This window comes from Ascaphus truei, chromosome 14, assembly GCF_040206685.1.
Source record: "Ascaphus truei isolate aAscTru1 chromosome 14, aAscTru1.hap1, whole genome shotgun sequence".
Classification (NCBI taxonomy): domain Eukaryota; kingdom Metazoa; phylum Chordata; class Amphibia; order Anura; family Ascaphidae; genus Ascaphus; species Ascaphus truei.
The window spans coordinates 50,095,861-50,115,585 of NC_134496.1; the positions used below are offsets into that span (position 1 = coordinate 50,095,861).

The window sequence follows — 19,725 nt, forward strand, 5'->3', positions numbered from 1 at the left end:
TATATATATATATATATATATATATATATATACATATACATATATATATATACATATATATATATATATATATATATACAGTGTTCGACAAACCTATACATTTGCTTGCCCCGGGCGAGTGGATTTAACCCCCGGGCGAGTAAATATTGGCCCAAGCAGCACACGTTTGGTACTAGGTGGCGAGTAGATTTTTTTGTGTGGCGAGTAGATTTTTTGGTGATTTGTCAACCACTGTGTATATATATATATATATATATATATATATATATATATATATATATATATATATATATATATATATATATATATATATATATATATATATATATATATATATACATACACACACACACACACCACACACACCACACACACCACATACACTGCAGCCGCACTCCTCTACACACACCACACACACACACACATACTGCAGCCCCCCTCCTCTACACACACAGAACACACACACACACACACACACACACTGCAGCCCCCCTCCTCTACACCCACACACAGTGCAGCCCCCTGTAAACCCACAAAACTGCAGACACAAACACACACCAAAACACTCTGCAGCCCTCCTCCAACCTCTATACACACTGACACACACACACACTGCAGACACACACACTGCAGACACACACACCAACACACAGCAGCAGCCCCCCCCTCTACACCCAGTGCAGCCCTCCTGTAAACCCACACACTGCAGACACACACAAAACACTCTGCACCCCTCCTCTACCCACAAAACACACACAGCAAACCCCCCCCCACAAAACACTCTGATTCCCCTTTAAACCCACAAAACACACACCAACAGAAGACAGACACACACATCAATAAAACACTCCTCCCTGCTGCCCCATTTCACCCACAAAACACACACAGACACACAAACCTTACCCCTCATTCTCCTGTGCGGAGCTCTCTGCAGGCAGGGTGGGGGAGGAGTCAGTGCCTGGCTGCAGGGAGGGGGAGGAGTCAGTGCCTGGCTGCAGGCAGGGTGGGGGAGGAGTCAGTGCCTGGCTGCAGGGAGGGGGAGGAGTCAGTGCCTGGCTGCAGGCAGGGTGGGGGAGGAGTCAGTGCCTGGCTGCAGGCAGGGTGGGGGAGGAGTCAGTGCCTGGCTGCAGGCAGGGTGGGGGAGGAGTCAGTGCCTTGCTGCAGGCAGGGTGGGGGCGGAGTCAGTGTCTGGCTGCAGGCAGGGTGGGGGAGGAGTCAGTGCCTGGCTGCAGGCAGCGTGGGGGAGGAGTCAGTGCCTTGCTGCAGGCAGGGTGGGGGAGGAGTCAGTGCCTGGCTGCAGGGAGGGGGAGGAGTCAGTGCCTGGCTGCAGGGAGGGGGAGGAGTCAGTGCCTGGCTGCAGGCAGGGTGGGGGAGTAGTCAGTGCCTGGCTGCAGGCAGGGTGGGGGAGGAGTCAGTGCCTGGCTGCAGGCAGGGTGGGGGAGGAGTCAGTGCCTTGCTGCAGGCAGGGTGGGGGAGGAGTCAGTGCCTGGCTGCAGGCAGGGTGGGGGAGGAGTCAGTGCCTGGCTGCAGGGAGGGGGAGGAGTCAGTGCCTGGCTGCAGGCAGGGTGGGGGAGGAGTCAGTGCCTGGCTGCAGGCAGGGTGGGGGAGGAGTCAGTGCCTTGCTGCAGGCAGGGTGGGGGAGGAGTCAGTGCCTTGCTGCAGGCAGGGTGGGGGAGGAGTCAGTGCCTGGCTGCAGGCAGGGTGGGGGAGGAGTCAGTGCCTGGCTGCAGGCAGGGTGGGGGAGGAGTCAGTGCCTGGCTGCAGGCAGGGTGGGGGAGGAGTCAGTGCCTGGCTGCAGGCAGGGTGGGGGAGGAGTCAGTGCCTGGCTGCAGGCAGGGTGGGGGAGGAGTCAGTGCCTGGCTGCAGGCAGGGTGGGGGAGGAGTCAGTGCCTGGCTGCAGGCAGGATGGGGGAGGAGTCAGTGCCTGGCTGCAGGCAGGGTGGGGGAGGAGTCAGTGCCTGGCTGTTGCCTCCTGTCCAATCACCTCCCCTGTCTGAGTGCTGATCTCACGGTTTGTGAATGAGAACTGAAAGCTGATTGGCTGAAAAACTAGGCAGGGTGCCAAATTGCGACCCATTGCAAATTGGTTGCAAATGATTGGTTAAAATTCCGGACATTATCCAATCAGAGAGCAGGGATTTAACTAATGCCCGGAATTTACCAGCTTTAGCCTATAATATCTAATACTACAGTGCTGATTTAATAAAACAACCATAAGATTTCCCATGTTTTGCTGCTTTATTGCCACTTATGAGTTTTAATATACTGAGCATCCTTTGATTTCTATAGCAGGTTTTAGCCACCTCCCCGGCAGCGCAAGATCTGTGCAACTCTTTCCTGTGTGTGATCATTTGTTGCCAATGTTCCCAGCAGTTTGAGCTGCAAACTGTAACAATAGATAATGTTACCTTAGTAATCGGGATACATTGTTGCGGTTGAGTTACACTGACTGAAGGATTGATTGAAACTGAAAGGCAGCCATTATGTTAGGATAGCGGTGCTCAAACTGTGGGGGGGGGGGGCGGAAGAATTTCATGGGGGGGGGGGGCGCGGTGGTTACAGAGGCCCCGCGCTCTTCCCCACAGCATTTAAATTAAATGAAATGCCGGGGGAGGTGTGAGGCCTCTAACTCCCTTACCTGGTGTCAGCCAGGTCTTCGGCGACGCGGCGTCAAATGACGCTGCGGGGTCAGGTGACGTCACGCATCGCCATAACAACCCACATGAAATGATGCTGCGGGGGTCACGTGAGGTAACGTCACATGACCTGCGATGTCATTTGACGCCGAGTCCTTGTAGAGGGGAACAAACGCTGCGGCTTCCGGCCGGGGGGCGCAGCTCGAAGTTTGCGCACCCCTGTGTTAGGCACACAATCAGGATCTTTACAGATTTATAACATGAGCACCAAATGATTGCAGCTTAGGTAAGAATGTAGCATGATACATTGTCACAGGCGTTACTTGTACAAATAAGGAAAGGAAATGAGGGGGAATGTAGTATTGCTGCTTTAAGGAAAGTATGAAATAATCAAACTAAATAATCCCAGGTAATGGACATCATGTTTGTCCTCTGTGCTGCCATGTGCAGGGTTCTCCACCCCTCTGCTGCCCAAATGTCTCTTCCTGTGATGTCATTTGTGGCTCAGCCTGTGACAGCGACAATTTGGGGGGTGGAGGGGGGGAAATTATGTTTGAAAATAGCGGGATTTCCAGTTTGCATTTTAGACTGAGTTTGTTTATTTTAGCAGTGATGCACCATCTGCTGCGGGATCGTTTTGTTACAAAGTACCCTCTGCTACGGGATCACTTGGTTACAAAGTACCCTCTGCTATGGGATCACTTGGTTACAAAGTATCCTCTGCTACGGGATCGCTTTGTTACAAAGTATCCTCTGCTACGGGATCACTTGGTTACAAAGTACCCTCTGCTGCGGGATCGCTTGGTTACAAAGTACCCTCTGCTGCGGGATCTGTTACAAAGTATCCTCTGCTGCGGGATCGCTTGGTTACAAAGTACCCTCTGCTGCGGGATCTCTTCGTTACAAAGTATCCTCTGCTGCGGGATCTCTTCGTTACAAAGTACCCTCTGCTGCGGGATCACTTCGTTACAAAGTATCCTCTGCTGTGGGATCGCTTGGTTACAAAGTACCCTCTGCTGCGGGATCGCTTTGTTACAAAGTATCCTCTGCTGTGGGATCGCTTGGTTACAAAGTACCCTCTGCTGCGGGATCTCTTCGTTACAAAGTATCCTCTGCTGCGGGATCGCTTGGTTACAAAGTACCCTCTGCTGCGGGATCTCTTCGTTACAAAGTATCCTCTGCTGCGGGATCTCTTGGTTACAAAGGACCCTCTGCTGCGGGATCGCTTGGTTACAAAGTACCCTCTGCTGCGGGATCTCTTTGTTACAAAGTACCCTCTGCTGCGGGATCTCTTTGTTACAAAGTATCCTCTGCTGCGGGATCGCTTCGTTACAAAGTACCCTCTGCCGCGGGATCGCTTGGTTACAAAGTATCCTCTGCTGCGGGATCTCTTCGTTACAAAGTACCCTCTGCTGCGGGATCTCTTCGTTACAAAGTACCCTCTGCTGTGGGATCGCTTGGTTACAAAGTACCCTCTGCTGCGGGATCGCTTGGTTACAAAGTATCCTCTGCTGCGGGATCTCTTCGTTACAAAGTACCCTCTGCTGCGGGATCTCTTCGTTACAAAGTATCCTCTGCGGTGGGATCGCTTGGTTACAAAGTACCCTCTGCTGTGGGATCGCTTGGTTACAAAGTATCCTCTGCTGCGGGATCTCTTCGTTACAAAGTATCCTCTGCTGCGGGATCGCTTGGTTACAAAGTACCCTCTGCTGTGGGATCGCTTTGTTACAAAGTACCCTCTGCTGCGGATCTCTTTGTTACAAAGTACCCTCTGCTGCGGATCTGTTCGTTACAAAGTACCCTCTGCTGCGGGATCGCTTTGTTACAAAGTATCCTCTGCTGCGGGATCTCTTCGTTACAAAGTACCCTCTGCTGCGGGATCTGTTCGTTACAATGTATCCTCTGCTACGGGATCTCTTCGTTACAAAGTATCCTCTGCTGCGGGATCTCTTCGTTACAAAGTATCCTCTGCTGCGGGATCTCTTCGTTACAAAGTATCCTCTGCTGCGGGATCTCTTCGTTACAAAGTACCCTCTGCTGCGGGATCTCTTCGTTACAAAGTATCCTCTGCTGTGGGATCGCTTTGTTACAAAGTACCCTCTGCTGCGGGATCTGTTTGTTACAATGTATCCTCTGCTACGGGATCTCTTCGTTACAAAGTATCCTCTGCTGCGGGATCTCTTCGTTACAAAGTATCCACTGCTGCGGGATCTCTTCGTTACAAAGTATCCTCTGCTGCGGGATCGCTTGGTTACAAAGTACCCTCTGCTGCGGGATCTCTTCGTTACAAAGTATCCTCTGCTGCGGGATCACTTTGTTACAAAGTACCCTCTGCTGCGGGATCGCTTCGTTACAAAGTTACCTCTGCTGTGGGATCGCTTGGTTACAAAGTATCCTCTGCTGTGGGATCACTTGGTTACAAAGTACCCTCTGCTGCGGGATCGTTTGGCTACAAAGTATCCTCTGCTGCGAGATCTCTTCGTTACAAAGTACCCTCTGCTGTGGGATCGCTTCGTTACAAAGTATCCTCTGCTGTGGGATCGCTTCGTTACAAAGTATCCTCTGCTGCGGATCTGTTCGTTACAAAGTACCCTCTGCTACGGGATCTCTTCGTTACAAAGTATCCTCTGCTGCGGGATCACTTGGTTACAAAGTACCCTCTGCTGCGGGATCGCTTGGTTACAAAGTACCCTCTGCTGCGGATCTGTTCGTTATAAAGTATCCTCTGCTGTGGGATCGCTTCGTTACAAAATACCCTCTGCTGCGGGATCTCTTCGTTACAAAGTACCCTCTGCTGTGGGATCTCTTCGTTACAAAGTATCCTCTGCTACGGGATCTCTTGGTTACAAAGTATCCTCTGCTGCGGATCTGTTCGTTACAAAGTAACCTCTGCTGTGGGATCTCTTCGTTACAAAGTACCCTCTGCTGCGGGATCTCTTCGTTACAAAATATCCTCTGCTGCGGGATCTCTTAGTTACAAAGTACCCTCTGCTGTGGGATCTCTTCGTTACAAAGTACCCTCTGCTGCGGGATCGCTTGGTTACAAAGTACCCTCTGCTGCGGGATCGCTTGGTTACAAAGTATCCTCTGCGGTGGGATCGCTTGGTTACAAAGTACCCTCTGCTGCGGGATCTCTTGGTTACAAAGTATAATCTGCTGCGGGATCGCTTGGTTACAAAGTATCCTCTGCGGTGGGATCGCTTGGTTACAAAGTATCCTCTGCTGTGGGATCTCTTTGTTACAAAGTACCCTCTGCTGCGGGATCGCTTGGTTACAAAGTATCCTCTGCTGCGGGATCGCTTTGTTACAAAGTATCCTCTGCTGCGGGATCTCTTCGTTACAAAGTATCCTCTGCTGTGGGATCTCTTCGTTACAAAGTATCCTCTGCTGCGGGATCTCTTCGTTACAAAGTATCCTCTGCTGCGGGATCTCTTCGTTACAAAGTATCCTCTGCTGCGGGATCTCTTCGTTACAAAGTATCCTCTGCTGTGGGATCTCTTCGTTACAAAGTATCCTCTGCTGCGGGATCGCTTGGTTACAAAGTACCCTCTGCTGCAGGATCACTTGGTTACAAAGTACCCTCTGCTGTGGGATCACTTGGTTACAAAGTACCCTCTGCTGTGGGATCGCTTTGTTACAAAGTATCTTCCTGTCGCCTGAATTGTTACGTTAGGTGAAATGTCGCCGCTGTCTGGTACCTGGAACTTCCTGTACTGTCGGCATCACCAAGGCTGCTCCCTGTTCTACTTTTTTGTAGCTATCAACATTAAAAAGAACAAGTGATTCACTTAATGTTTGGGGTGTAACTGGCTTTAAGTCCTGTGCCCTCTTTATTGCTGACATGTCACTGCCCCCGCCCCCCCCCCCCCTTACCCTGCAAAGCTAGTGTGTTAGGAACAAAACCAGCAGAAGAAGCTTCTCTGTGAGCAGCATTATTGTGTACTAGCTAAACTTCGCACGGGTTGCAGTAATACCCACTATATTACCCCATCCCCCTTCCTCACTCACAATATTACCCCCTCCCCCCCCTCACTCACAATATTACCCTTCCCCCACTCACAATATTACCCCTCCCCCACTCACAATATTACCCCGTCCCCCCACTCACAATATTACCCCCTCCCCCCACTCACAATATTACCCCCTCCCTCTCAATATTACCCCCTCCCTCTCAATATTATCCCCTCCCTCTCAATATTACCCCTCCCTCTCAATATTACCCCTCCCTCTCAATATTACCCCTCCCTCCCTCTCAATGTTACCCCTCCCCCCACTCACAATATTACCCCCTCCCCCCACTCACAATATTACCCCCTCCCCCCACTCACAATATTACCCCCTCCCCTCCCTCTCAATATTACCCCTCCCTCTCAATTTTACCCCTCACTCACAATGTTACCCCTCCCTCACTCACAATGTTACCCCTCCCTCACTCACAATGTTACCCCTCCCTCACTCACAATGTTACCCCTCCCCCTCTCATTCACAATATTACCCCCTCCCTGCTCTTACAGCAGCTTTTGCAAGTCGATAGGATCCGTTGTCCTGAATAGTAAAGGGTGTGAAATGGAAACTACAAATATTGCACGTGTAGGAATATCGTGCCCCCTTAGTGCGTGCAGGGGCGCCCCCTTAGTGCGTGCAGGGGCGCCCCCTTAGTGCGTGCAGGGGCGCCCCCTTAGTGCGTGCAGGGGCGCCCCCTTAGTGCGTGCAGCGGTGCCCCCATAGTGCGTGCAGGGGCGCCCCCTCAGTGCGTGCAGGGGCGCCCCCTCAGTGCGTGCAGGGGTGCACCTTTCATGCTCTTGGAGCTATGGCTCTTGACAGACACCGGTCGACTTGTTTTTTTTAATGATTATTATGAATGCCCAGAAAGGGCTGAACACGCAGGGGGACGTCTCACACTCTCCTGTTCTCCCTTGTTTCTGTCTGTTTAGTTCCAGTTAGCCAGATCAGTCTGTAACCCGTTACAGTGCAGCACTTTGTGTGTTGAGTGATCACTCCCTACTTTTTGCCTCTCCTGCTGATAAGAATCAGCATTCCCACGGAATTGTACAGTAAGCCCGGCAGAGATAGTGTAACAAATCGGCGTCATTGTTGGCCCGTGAACTAAGTCACATCTGTAAACCATCTTCTTCCTTCTTATACTGAATCATAAAGAGTAGTTAATGCTCGTTTTCAGGATATCCCAGCTTCAGCACAGCTGGCTCACTCGAAAACTGAACCTCTGAGCCACCTGTGCTGAACCAGGGACATCCTGAAAACCTGACCTGTTGCGTAGCTTCAGGACTGGAGTTGAGCACCCCTGAGTTATCGTACCACCTCATTAACATTGGAGTTTTCAGCTTCTTTAGTTATAAAGCGTTTGGATAATCCCATCGGATATTGGGGAATGAGGCGCTTGGGGTTGCTGGCATAATTGTCTGTTTATTATGCATTGCACTGTAGATATAATTGAGATTTCCATATACAGAAGTGTATGCGCACAGCGGTTTTATTACAGGATTTGTGTTCCTGGCGCGATGTATTTAGTGGCACTGTTTTCTTTCCTCCAGCTGACAGGGTTGTTCCAGTTCACTGTGAGACTGGCATCGGAGACCGAAGCGCGTTTTACATCCGTAGAAAGGATCAGCCATTACATCAAGGTAAGCTGCCTCGGCGTGTAACATCTAACATGTAACGTGTTTCATACACGGAATTGCCAGACAGCCTGCCACTTAACCTGCCACTTCACACCTAAAATATGGGGGGTTCAGAGGACATTTGCATTTCAAACTTAGTCTTTGGGGGTTATTCATCAAATTGCAATAGTACCGATAGGGTCACTGTCAAACGTTTATTGATTTCATTGGTAGTTCCTGTCCGATTAGTGCCCCGATCAGCACTATTGCAGTTATAATGAATGTACTGCTTTTCTGTCTTCATTTCTTTGTGACACCCCCCTCCCCCTGCTTCGTGCAGGAGATCAAAGCTGAGGCTATAACTGTAATAGTGCAAGCGCCTTTTATTTGCCTGAGGGGTGGTTTCCCTTAACCCTGTTGCATATTCAGAACACAATGTTAAACTGATGGTATTGAATTTAACCTATGTGCTGCTGGTCACCTGCGTACAGTTTCTGCACCATGCTCCATGCAGCAGTTATTATAATATGTAATAATACTTCATGCTGGTTACATGAGCAGGGTTACCCAGGCCTGTGTGACCTCTGTCCGCAGGGAGAGGGAGCGGCTCAGTGAGTAAAGACACTGACTGTGTAAGCAGTGACACAGAGTGTGAAGCAGGGGAACCTGGTTCAATTCCCGATGTCCGCTCCTTGGGACCTTGGCCAAGTCACTTTATCTCCCTGTGCCTCAGGCACCAAATCTCCCTGTGCCTCAGGCACCAAATCTCCCTGATCTCCCTGTGCTTCAGGCACCAACAACAAAAAAAACCACATAGATTGTAATCTCTACGGGGCAGGGACTTTGCAAAATGTCTCTTTATGGCTGAGTCTCTGAGCCACCTGTGCTGAAGCAGGGATATCTTGAAAACCTGCCCTGTTGGGAGGGGCTTGAGGACTGGCGTTGGGGCCCCGGCTTTAAAGTAACATATTTATTTGGAAATTGAGCATGATTTCCTCTGGATGGGGGGAAGTGTTTGTCAATCCTGTGTTTCCCCCACCCTATCCCTCCTTCTCCTTCTCCGTGATGATGGAGAAGGGGGAGAGATGGGGGCTTCACCTGTGCAAACTATTGTTGAACACTGTGATGGAAAAAAGGGAGCAGCCAGAGGAAATGAAACCCTTCCCAAGTCTCCGTTCACCATGTTTACAGACTGTGAATTTAAAATGACTTAAAAGTGCTAGAAAAGCTGTCAGGCTCCAATATTTAACCCCTTAAGCATGTCACTGTCATAAGTACTGTTTGGTCCTAAGAGGGGCTGTCCCTTTAATTCTAAAGCATGCAGGAAACCATAGGGTACGTGCAGTCTGTGTGTTACATAGGGTACGTGCAGTCTGTGTGTTACATAGGGTACGTGCAGTCTGTGTGTTACATAGGGTACGTGCAGTCTGTGTGTTACATAGGGTACGTGCAGTCTGTGTGTTACATAGGGTACGTGCAGTCTGTGTGTTACATAGGGTACGTGCTGTCGGTGTGTTACATAGGGTACGTGCAGTCTGTGTGTTACATAGGGTACGTGCAGTCTGTGTGTTACATAGGGTACGTGCAGTCTGTGTGTTACATAGGGTACGTGCAGTCTGTGTGTTACATAGGGTACGTGCAGTCTGTGTGTTACATAGGGTACGTGCAGTCTGTGTGTTACATAGGGTACGTGCAGTCTGTGTGTTACATAGGGTACGTGCAGTCTGTGTGTTACATAGGGTACGTGCAGTCTGTGTGTTACATAGGGTACGTGCAGTCTGTGTGTTACATAGGGTACGTGCAGTCTGTGTGTTACATAGGGTACGTGCAGTCTGTGTGTTATTTAGATACTTTTGTAAGAGTTTGCCCACCTCAGCATTTACACGGCTCTGTGCTCAGTAAGCCCTCATCAGACATTGTATCATAGCTAAATGTGGATAAAGGGATCATTGTGTGTGTGTGCTCATGTTCTGCGCAGCCGAACCTCTGTCAGCAAACCTCGGGTCCAATGCAAATTGTGCCACATTTCTAGTTAAAAGCGGAGGGAGGAATATTTGTGCTGGAGTTGCATTGATATCTGCGTTATCATACAGATGCGGACATTCGCACATCTGACACCTAGCACTATTGTTACATTATTATTTAAAGTCTGTTTGTCAACACGTTGAGCTGAGCTTTGAGAGGGGTTTGCTTTCCTCTGTCACTGTGTGTTCAACATGAGTTAGCACGTGCAAAGTCCCCTATCTCCCTCTCCCCTTTATTGGCTCTGATAAGGACAGGGCACAGAAAACACAGAATTGACAAACTCTTCTCTCTGTTTGTGTTTGGGGTTATGTTTTGGTCGGCTAAGCGAGATTGCATTTCCCCCCCCCCTTCCCCCCCCCCCCCAGACCCTGGCCCTTGAGGCCCCTGCGCGCATTAAGAACAAGGCTCCTCCAGCTGATTGGCCCCAGGAGGGGGAGATCACCTTTGAAAATGCAGAGATGAGATACAGAGAGAACCTGCCGCTGGTCCTGAAGAAAGTGTCCTTCACCATCAAACCCAAAGAGAAGATCGGCATCGTGGGCAGGACCGGGTCAGGTGAGGGCAGTGGTACCGGGGCTAACTGGACTGTCACACATCAGTGGGCTTTACAAAAGCGCATTCTGTTACTATACGCTGCGATCGAGCATTAGAAGTATGAAGTTACTCGGGTATTTAACACTACAGGGGAACGTTCTCTGTCCGAAGATATTACAATAGGAGTGATGACATTCAGATTTGGCTTAAGGTTTCAGTGGATGTAGCAAAATGTGATCGAACAATTGTGTGCAGGCGCATGTAAAGGCGGCAGTTACTGTATAAGCAGGAAAGGCACAGGCATCCAGAATACCACCCGGCATTGGCGTGCACGCATGGGCAGCGCCAGCTGCATTACTGTGTGCTCATGGGCAAAGTGCCAGCTGCATTAGTGTGTGTGTGCACATGGCATCGCCATCTGCATTGGGATGTGTGTACACGGGCAGTGCCAGCTGCATTAGTGTGTGCTCATGGGCAAAGTGCCAGCTGCATTAGTGTGTGTGTGCACGGGCATCGCCATCTGCATTGGGATGTGTGTACACGGGCAGTGCCAGCTGCATTGGGGTGTCTACACGGGCAGTGCCAGTTGCATTGGGGTGTGTCTACATGGGCAGTGCCAGCTGCATTGGGGTGTGCGCGCACGGGCAGTGCCAGCTGCATTAGGGTGTGCGCACGCATGGGCAGCGCCAGCTGCATCAGGGTGTGTGCGTCCAAGGGATGCGCCAGCTGCATTAGGGTGTGCGCGCAGGGAATGTGCTAGCTGCATTAGGGTGTGTGGGCGCACACGGGCAGTGCCAGCTGTATTAGAGAGTGTGCGTGCAGGTCCTGTTTGAGAAGTGGTTACATTAAGCTGCCCCGCGTTTCTCCTGCAGGAAAGTCTTCCCTCGGCATGGCGCTCTTCCGTCTCGTGGAGATCTCCGGCGGCTGCATAAAGATCGACGGCGTTAAAATCAGCGACATCGGACTTGCGGACCTGCGCAGCAAGCTGGCAATCATCCCCCAGGAGCCAGTCCTGTTCAGCGGGACTGTCCAGTGAGTGCAGAATACTGATGGTCAGAGCGGGACACATGGGGATTTGAGACTGCCCAGCAGGCCCCGTGGATGCATTTCAAGTGACCTAAATGTGTTGAGCCATATAAAAAAACCGATGTCCCGTTTTGAAATGCAATTTAATTTAGCAGCATATTTTTGGAGTTGATTTCCCCCCTTTAAGTATGTTTAATAGCTCTTCTAAGTTAAGCCTAAAAGGCAGACCCCAGACAATGCATAAAAGGATGATGCAAGCATTAAAACTAGTGTGGCAGCTTGTTGCATGGGTGCAGCTGTGCAGTTCCGGTCCGATCTCCCAGATAACCCAAGAGCCAAACTGCAGCGCGCACATTACCCGAGCAGCGAGCAAGCAGCGACCAGTGTAATCCCTTCCTATGGGAGCTGCAGGCCGCGGCTTCTGGTCTCTAAGAGGACAGTATACCCATGCTGAACAGGGCTGAGGGATGTTCCCTGCAGGGACAGTATACCCATGCTGAACAGGGCTGAGGGATGTTCCCTGCAGGGACAGTATACCCATGCTGAACAGGGCTGAGGGATGTTCTGTTCTCTGCGGGGACAGTATACCCGCGCTGCACAGGGCTGAGGGATGTTCCCTGCAGGGACAGTATACCCGCGCTGAACAGGGCTGAGGGATGTTCCCTGCAGGGACAGTATACCCGCGCTGCACAGGGCTGAGGGATGTTCTGTTCTCTGCGGGGACAGTATACCCGCGCTGCACAGGGCTGAGGGATGTTCCCTGCAGGGACAGTATACTCACGCTGCACAGGGCTGAGGGATGTTCTGTTCTCTGCGGGGACAGTATACCCGCGCTGCACAGGGCTGAGGAATGTTCTGTTCTCTGCGGGGACAGTATAACCGCGCTGCACAGTGCTCAGATGTTCTTTGTGGGGACAGTATACTCACGCTGCACAGGGCTGAGGGATGTTCTGTTCTCTGTGGGGACAGTATACCCGCGCTGCACAAGGCTCAGAGGTTCTTTGTGGGGACAGTATACCCGCGCTGCACAGTGCTCAGATGTTCTTTGTGGGGACAGTATACCCACGCTGCACAGGGCTGATGGATGTTCTGTTCGATGTGGGGACAGTATACCTGCGCTGCACAGGGCTCAGGTGTTCTTTGTGGGGACAGTATACCCGCGCTGCACAGGGCTCAGGTGTTCTTTGCACGCATGTTCAGATGGTATATTAGAGAATATTTTAATCTTTTTGAAGTAGTGGCCATTTATAACGCCCCACGTAGCAGTCTCCGTGTTAGAGCGGTCCCTATCCCCCGCTGGTATACAGGATAAGTAGAAGGTTTACACAGAGAATAATGGTACACTGTTTCCTGTATTTCTGGAATTGCAGATCAAACCTGGATCCCTTTAACCAGTATACCGAGGAGCAGATCTGGGATTCCTTGGAAAGGACACACATGAAGGAATGTGTAAGTGTCGTCATGTGCATGCAGTGTGTACTTGTCATCATGTTCGTGCGGTAATGTTTGTGTGACGTGCGGCAATGTGTCATGTGCATGCAGTTTGTGATGTGTGGTAATGTGTTATGTTCACGTGGTGTGTGACGTGCTGTAATGTGTATGTGTCGGGGTGTTCACGCGGTGTGTGACATGCGGTAATGTGTGTGTGTCATGGTGTTCACGCGGTGTGTGACGTGCGGTAATGTGTGTGTGTCATGGTGTTCACGCGGTGTGTGACGTGCGGTAATGTGTACGTGTCGGGGTGTTCACACGGTGTGTGATGTGCGATAATGTGTACATGTCGGCGTGTTCACGCGGTGTGTGATGTGCAGTAATGTGTATGTGTCAGGGTGTTCACGCGGTGTGTGACGTGCGGTAATGTGTACGTGTCGGGGTGTTCACGCGGTGTTTGATGTGCGATAATGTGTACGTGTCGGCGTGTTCACGCGGTGTGTGATGTGCGCTAATGTGTATGTGTCAGGGTGTTCACGCAGTGTGTGATGTGCGGTAATGTGTATGTGTCAGGGTGTTCACGCAGTGTGTGACGTGCGGTAATGTGTACGTGTCAGGGTGTTCACGCGGTGTGTGATGTGCGATAATGTGTACGTGTCGGCGTGTTCACGCGGTGTGTGATGTGCGATAATGTGTACGTGTCGGCGTGTTCACGCGGTGTGTGACGTGCGGTAATGTGTACGTGTCAGGGTGTTCATGCGGTGTGTGACGTGCGGTAATGTGTATGTATCGGGGTGTCCACGTGGTGTGTGACGTGCAGTTGTGTACGTGTCGGGGTGTTCACGTGGTGTGTGTGATGTGCAGTTGTGTATGTGTCGGGGTGTTCATGCGGTGTGTGACATGCAGTTGTGTATGTGTCGGGGTGTTCACGTGGTGTGTGACGTGCGGTAATGTGTACGTGTCGGTGTGTGACATGCGGTAATGTGTGTGTGTCATGGTGTTCACGCGGTGTGTGACGTGCGGTAATGTGTACGTGTCGGGGTGTTCACGCGCTGTGTGATGTGCGCTAATGTGTCATGTACATGCGGTGTGTGACGTGCGCTAATGTGTACGTGTCAGGGTGTTCACGCGGTGTGTGACGTGCGGTAATGTGTACGTGTCGGGGTGTTCACGCGCTGTGTGATGTGCGCTAATGTGTCATGTACATGCGGTGTGTGACGTGCGCTAATGTGTACGTGTCAGGGTGTTCACGCGGTGTGTGACGTGCGGTAATGTGTACGTGTCGGGGTGTTCACGCGCTGTGTGATGTGCGCTAATGTGTCATGTTCACGCGGTGTGTGACGTGCAGTTGTGTATGTGTCGGTGTGTTCACGCGGTGTGTGACGTGCGGTAATGTGTACTTGTGAGGGTGTTCACGCGGTGTGTGATGTGCGGTAATGTGTATGTGTCGGGGTGTTCACGTGGTGTGTGACGTGCGGTAATGTGTACGTGTCGGTGTGTTCGCGCGGTGTATGACGTGCGGTAATGTGTACGTGTCGGTGTGTTCACGCGGTGTGTGATGTGCGGTAATGTGTACGTGTCGGTGTGTTCACGCGGTGTGTGACGTGCAGTAATGTGTACGTGTCAGGGTGTTCACGCGGTGTGTGACGTGCAGTAATGTGTATGTGTCGGGGTGTTCACGCGGTGTGTGACGTGCAGTTGTGTACGTGTTGGGGTGTTCACGCGGTGTGTGACGTGCAGTTGTGTACGTGTCGGTGTGTTCACGCGGTGTGTGACGTGCAGTAATGTCGTCGTGTTCGTGCGGCAATGCGTTTGTGACGTGCGGTAATGTTCCATCGTGTGTGTGACGTGCGCTAATGATGCTCTTGTTTTTGCTCTGAGAAATAATCGGGTGCTTTATGTAACTCCGCGCTCGCTCTCGGAGCTTTGGGGATGTACATGTGCTGTCCCTTTTGGATAATGTGTTGGCTTGTCACAAAAACAGCATATTGTGTGGAAAGAATGCTTTTATGGTTAAAGCAATTTTTTTACACATTTTTGTGCTTGAGGGACCTTATGATCCTAAAATCTGCACTTCCAAACATGTCCCGGCTAATAAAGCCATCATTCTTAACGTGTCATTTTTACACTCCAGTGTTTGTCTGCTGACCGTCTGTTACCTGCATAACGTGAGGTTCAGATCATGTTCCCAGTCCCCACACAGAGCCATGTCCGACATCTCCATTTTTCCATCCCTAGATTGCTCAGCTACCTCTCAAACTTGAAACTGAAGTGCAGGAGAACGGGGAGAACTTCTCCGTGGGCGAGCGTCAGCTCCTGTGTATAGCCAGAGCCCTGCTGCGCCGCTGTAAGGTGAGCCCCAGAAGCGTCAGCCTGCAAGTGCAAGCGTCCAACCCTCTGCCACCAAATCACTCCCCCCCCCAGAAGTGAAGGGTCTCCGCCTTTTGTGGTGAGGCGCGAGATGGGGGTTCTGAATGAGACTTCGCAGGTTAGAAGTAAATGAGGGGGGATCTGACGGAAGGGCGGGGGGCCGGGAACGTTATTGTTCCTTATTTTTTGTCCGCTATTGTGACGGGAGCTTTATGACAGGCTATTAATAATACACCACCAAAGATATAACTGGGTTGAACCGGACGAGACTTGGATATGATAAAATATAATTTATTCCTTGATAAAGGTGAACACACGAGATATACAAATAACAGACAAAATATTGACACTTACTTAAAGGTTAGGACAAGAAAGCCATCAGGATACAGGATGGGCCATTTCTTCCATATTACAGTTGACATCACAGCAATACATGCAGATCATGAAGGACTCATGAAGACACTTGAGTAAGGGGTGACTCTGACTTAAATACCATGTCAAACTCATCTCTTAACCCTAGATGCCGAGTTGGCTAGAAAAAATCTCTTTGAAGCAAATTTTAGCTTCCATTGTAAGTGTGAAGTATCACACTTACAAACACTTAGTTGCTTGGTTCCTGCCCCCAGTATAAACAATTAGGGCAGTTACCTTTTTGATCACTGGCCTATGCTAATTCTGGCAGGATGCTCTCCCTGCCCTATTAGCATAGTAGATGGGGGTCTGCATTTTCAGAGCAGAACCAAAATTCCATATACACTAAATAACTTCATAACTTCAGTTCAGTGATACTTACTGGCACGCGAGACATATTAATACATTCCGTCACGCATGACGCTCCCAATGAGACTAAATATTACCGTGTAATACTAAAATTAAGAGAGATATTAATATCTGTCTGTTAGGACCGGCTAAACCTCAGGTGTCTGTAACCGTTAGTTGCGGATCAGTCCCACGAATACACATATGTAGCTTTTAGCACGTTCAGCCAAGGACATCTCATAATATTCTTATATTTAATAAGGTCACTCATTCTGTAGCCCCACTCCTAAATCAGAGGCATTTGGCCAGTCTACCACATGGGGTGTCTGGCAGGATACTATGGTTTGTAAGTGTGAGTTATAACGCTCACAACCCACTCCAGCTTCCTGCAAACAGGTAGAGTGGCTGAGCCTTTGATCAGGGGGCTGCTTCCTAAACATTTGGTTTCTCTCCTGACCATTTGCATTTAGTAGGCAGGCATCTTTGAGGGTAACTTAAACAAAGGGCTAGAATCACTATTCAACTATTAACCCCTTCCCTCCCGCACCAACCCTAGTGTATGTGTGAGTGCAAACACCAGGATAACACAATACATTTACACAGGGGAATAAACATTTGGATATTGAAGCAAGGCAAAACATATTACTGGACCTCAGTCCAGTTAACCCCTTGCTTCCCAGGTGAGAGTAGAGGGTGGCCAAATGGGGGGTAACCCCTTTAATCCCGGGCCAAATCCTCTCTATCGTCACAGCTATGTTTCAGTAAATAAAAATATTACGTGTGGGCACATTCACATGTCTCAGCCAGGTCTGCAACCCTGACCTTCCCCATTAGCTCTTGGCATACAATGCTTCCTCTGCAGCTAGAGATTCTGGGTAATGCCATGCAAATGAGCACAGTGTGTCACCTTTTGCTTCATGTCTATTTTAACATGAATCCCTGTAAACTTACGCCTGCGCATTACACCGCTTTTCAGCACAGCCGGGGTTAAAGAAGTGCAGAGCCAATAAACCTACTCAGACAGATATTTTGACCTTTTGGGTCTCAGTGTGAGGCTGGTTATACTGGCGTTGCAATGTGAATCTGGGACAGGTACCACACCCGCACATTATATACGTTATGGTGGGTACAAAAAGTGACAAAAACCTGCACCGTACCACAAACACAAATATCACGTGTGAGCACAATCACGCCTAACAGAACTGCAGCCCTGCCCTTCCCCATTATCTCTTACCATACAGTGCTTCAACTGCAGCCAGGGATTCTGGGAAATGACATGTAAATGAGCACACAGTCTGAATAAGTGAATACTTTTTCAGCAATGCCAATGCTGACTCGCTTGTGTGCTACTTACATATCTCTGCTTGAGCACAGGTGGCTCAATCAGTCCCTGCTGCAGCACAGGTGGCTCAATCAGTCCCTGCTGCAGCACAGGTGGCTCAATCAGACGCTCAGTCTTCTCCGGTCTTCAAGCCCCCCACCATCCCAACAGGTCAGCTTTTCAGGATATCCCTGCTTCAGCACAGGTGGCTCAATCAGAGGCTCAGTTCTTGACTGAGCCTCTGATTGAGTCACCTGTGCTGAAGCAGGGACTGATTGAGCCACCTGTGCTAAAGCAGGGATATCCTGAAAACCTGACCTGTTGGGTGGGCTTGAGTCCTGGAGTTGAGCCCCCCTGCAGTAATGGCCGCCTCCGAGGTGTTTTCACACGTTGCATCCTCGCTTACGTTGCAGATTCTGATCCTGGATGAGGCCACCGCAGCCATGGATTCCGAGACCGACCTTCTGATCCAGGAAACAATCAGAGAGGCATTTGCAGACTGCACTATGCTGACCATTGCTCACCGCCTTCACACTGTGCTTGGCTCTGACCGCATTATGGTGCTAACACAGGGACAGGTGAGAAATGTGCCGTGTTGGGTTACGCTTTATCATGAGGCCAACTGGGGGAGGTTTCTGTATGCCGGAGACTGCAGCACGTCAGGGACTCCCCATGTTCCTCCCCTCACTAACTGGGAGCGGCATCACTTTGGCAAAGGGTTTGGGCAGCGGTGGATTTCCCAATAAGCCCGGGCTTACTGCGGCAAACATTTCAGCCCCCATACACCGAGCCTGATGGGAAGTTCCTTACCTGCTACGGTCTCCGCCTTCTTTCTGCAGCGTCAAATAAACGCTGCGACGTCACACGGCGTCCCGTTGCCATGGCAATGCGACGTCACTTGCCGCAGCGTCGTGTTGCCATGGCAACGGGACGCCGTGTGATGCTTCGATTTCCAAGAAGACGGAGGGTTGGCGGCACCAGGTGAGTGCCATGGGGCGGCAGATCTGGTAATCCACCGCTGGGTGTGAGGTAGAGTGGTGTCCTGTCACTCTGCGTTTGTTGGCGGGGGGCTCGTGCTCCGTGCGTTGGGTTGCGGCAGGACGGGTGGGCTGCACCTTCTCTTGGGCTGGGCTTTCAGTGACGCATTGCGGGGGGTAGGATTTAGTGTGCCAACTCTTCACACATGAGGTTATTTGGTATGCAATAGGACAGGGGCGGCCAAATCCAGTCCTCAAGGGCCATCAACATATCAGGTTTTAAGGATATCTCAGTCTACTACTGAGCCACTGATTAAAGCCACCTGTGCTGAAGCAGGGATATCTTTAACACCTGACCTGTTGGTGGCCCTTGAGGACCGGCGCGGGCCCCCCCCTGCAGTAGCAGTTGGTACAGTGTCTTTCCTCCTTCCCCTGACGTTTGCAGGTAACGGAGTTTGACACCCCGTCTGTCCTTCTGTCCAATGAGAACACGCGGTTCTACTCCATGTTTGCTGCAGCAGAAAACAAGACCACCGTCAAGGGTTAAACGTGTCGGCGTCCCGCGAGGCGTCGGCGGCGCTCTGCTTCTCATTCCCTGCCTGTGGCAGGCACACAACTCCCCACTATCTTTCATTCTTTTCATGACTGAAAATATGGTATATTTTGCCTTTTTATTTTCCTTTTTTTTTTTTTTTTTTCTGTTTTTATTATCTTTTTATTTTTTTTTTTTTTAGCACAAACCAATTTCAGGACTGATTTAGGTATTTTTTTTAACTGTTTTGAGAGAATATCCATGTTCTATTGTATTTATTCCTAATACTAAAGGTAAAAAAAAAAAAAATTATATATAAGCGTTTCTTTAAGAAATGCACTGAAAAGATAAAAAAATGGTTCAGGCAACCATGGTTCTGTATGTAACAAAGGCCTAGAATGGAGCTTTCTACATGCACCTGTACATAGCCTATATTTACTGTGAAGATGTAAGCTGGTTTATTTTATATTAAAATGAGCACTGGGTAAACTACGAA

General features: G+C 50.2%; 1 protein-coding gene across 3 annotated transcripts in view; it reads left to right on the forward strand.

Annotated features, from left to right (window-relative positions):
* Positions 1–19,725, forward strand: part of ABCC5 (ATP binding cassette subfamily C member 5) — a 73,734-nt gene extending 54,009 nt beyond the window's left edge. For all 3 annotated transcript variants that reach the window (XM_075570884.1, XM_075570883.1, XM_075570885.1), the window contains 7 exons: positions 8,189–8,278; positions 10,645–10,834; positions 11,686–11,845; positions 13,210–13,288; positions 15,509–15,622; positions 18,134–18,298; positions 19,143–19,725. In XM_075570884.1, the coding sequence (XP_075426999.1) occupies positions 8,189–8,278; positions 10,645–10,834; positions 11,686–11,845; positions 13,210–13,288; positions 15,509–15,622; positions 18,134–18,298; positions 19,143–19,244 (900 nt within the window). In that variant the 3' untranslated portion in view covers positions 19,245–19,725. The remainder of the gene's footprint in view (positions 1–8,188; positions 8,279–10,644; positions 10,835–11,685; positions 11,846–13,209; positions 13,289–15,508; positions 15,623–18,133; positions 18,299–19,142) is intronic.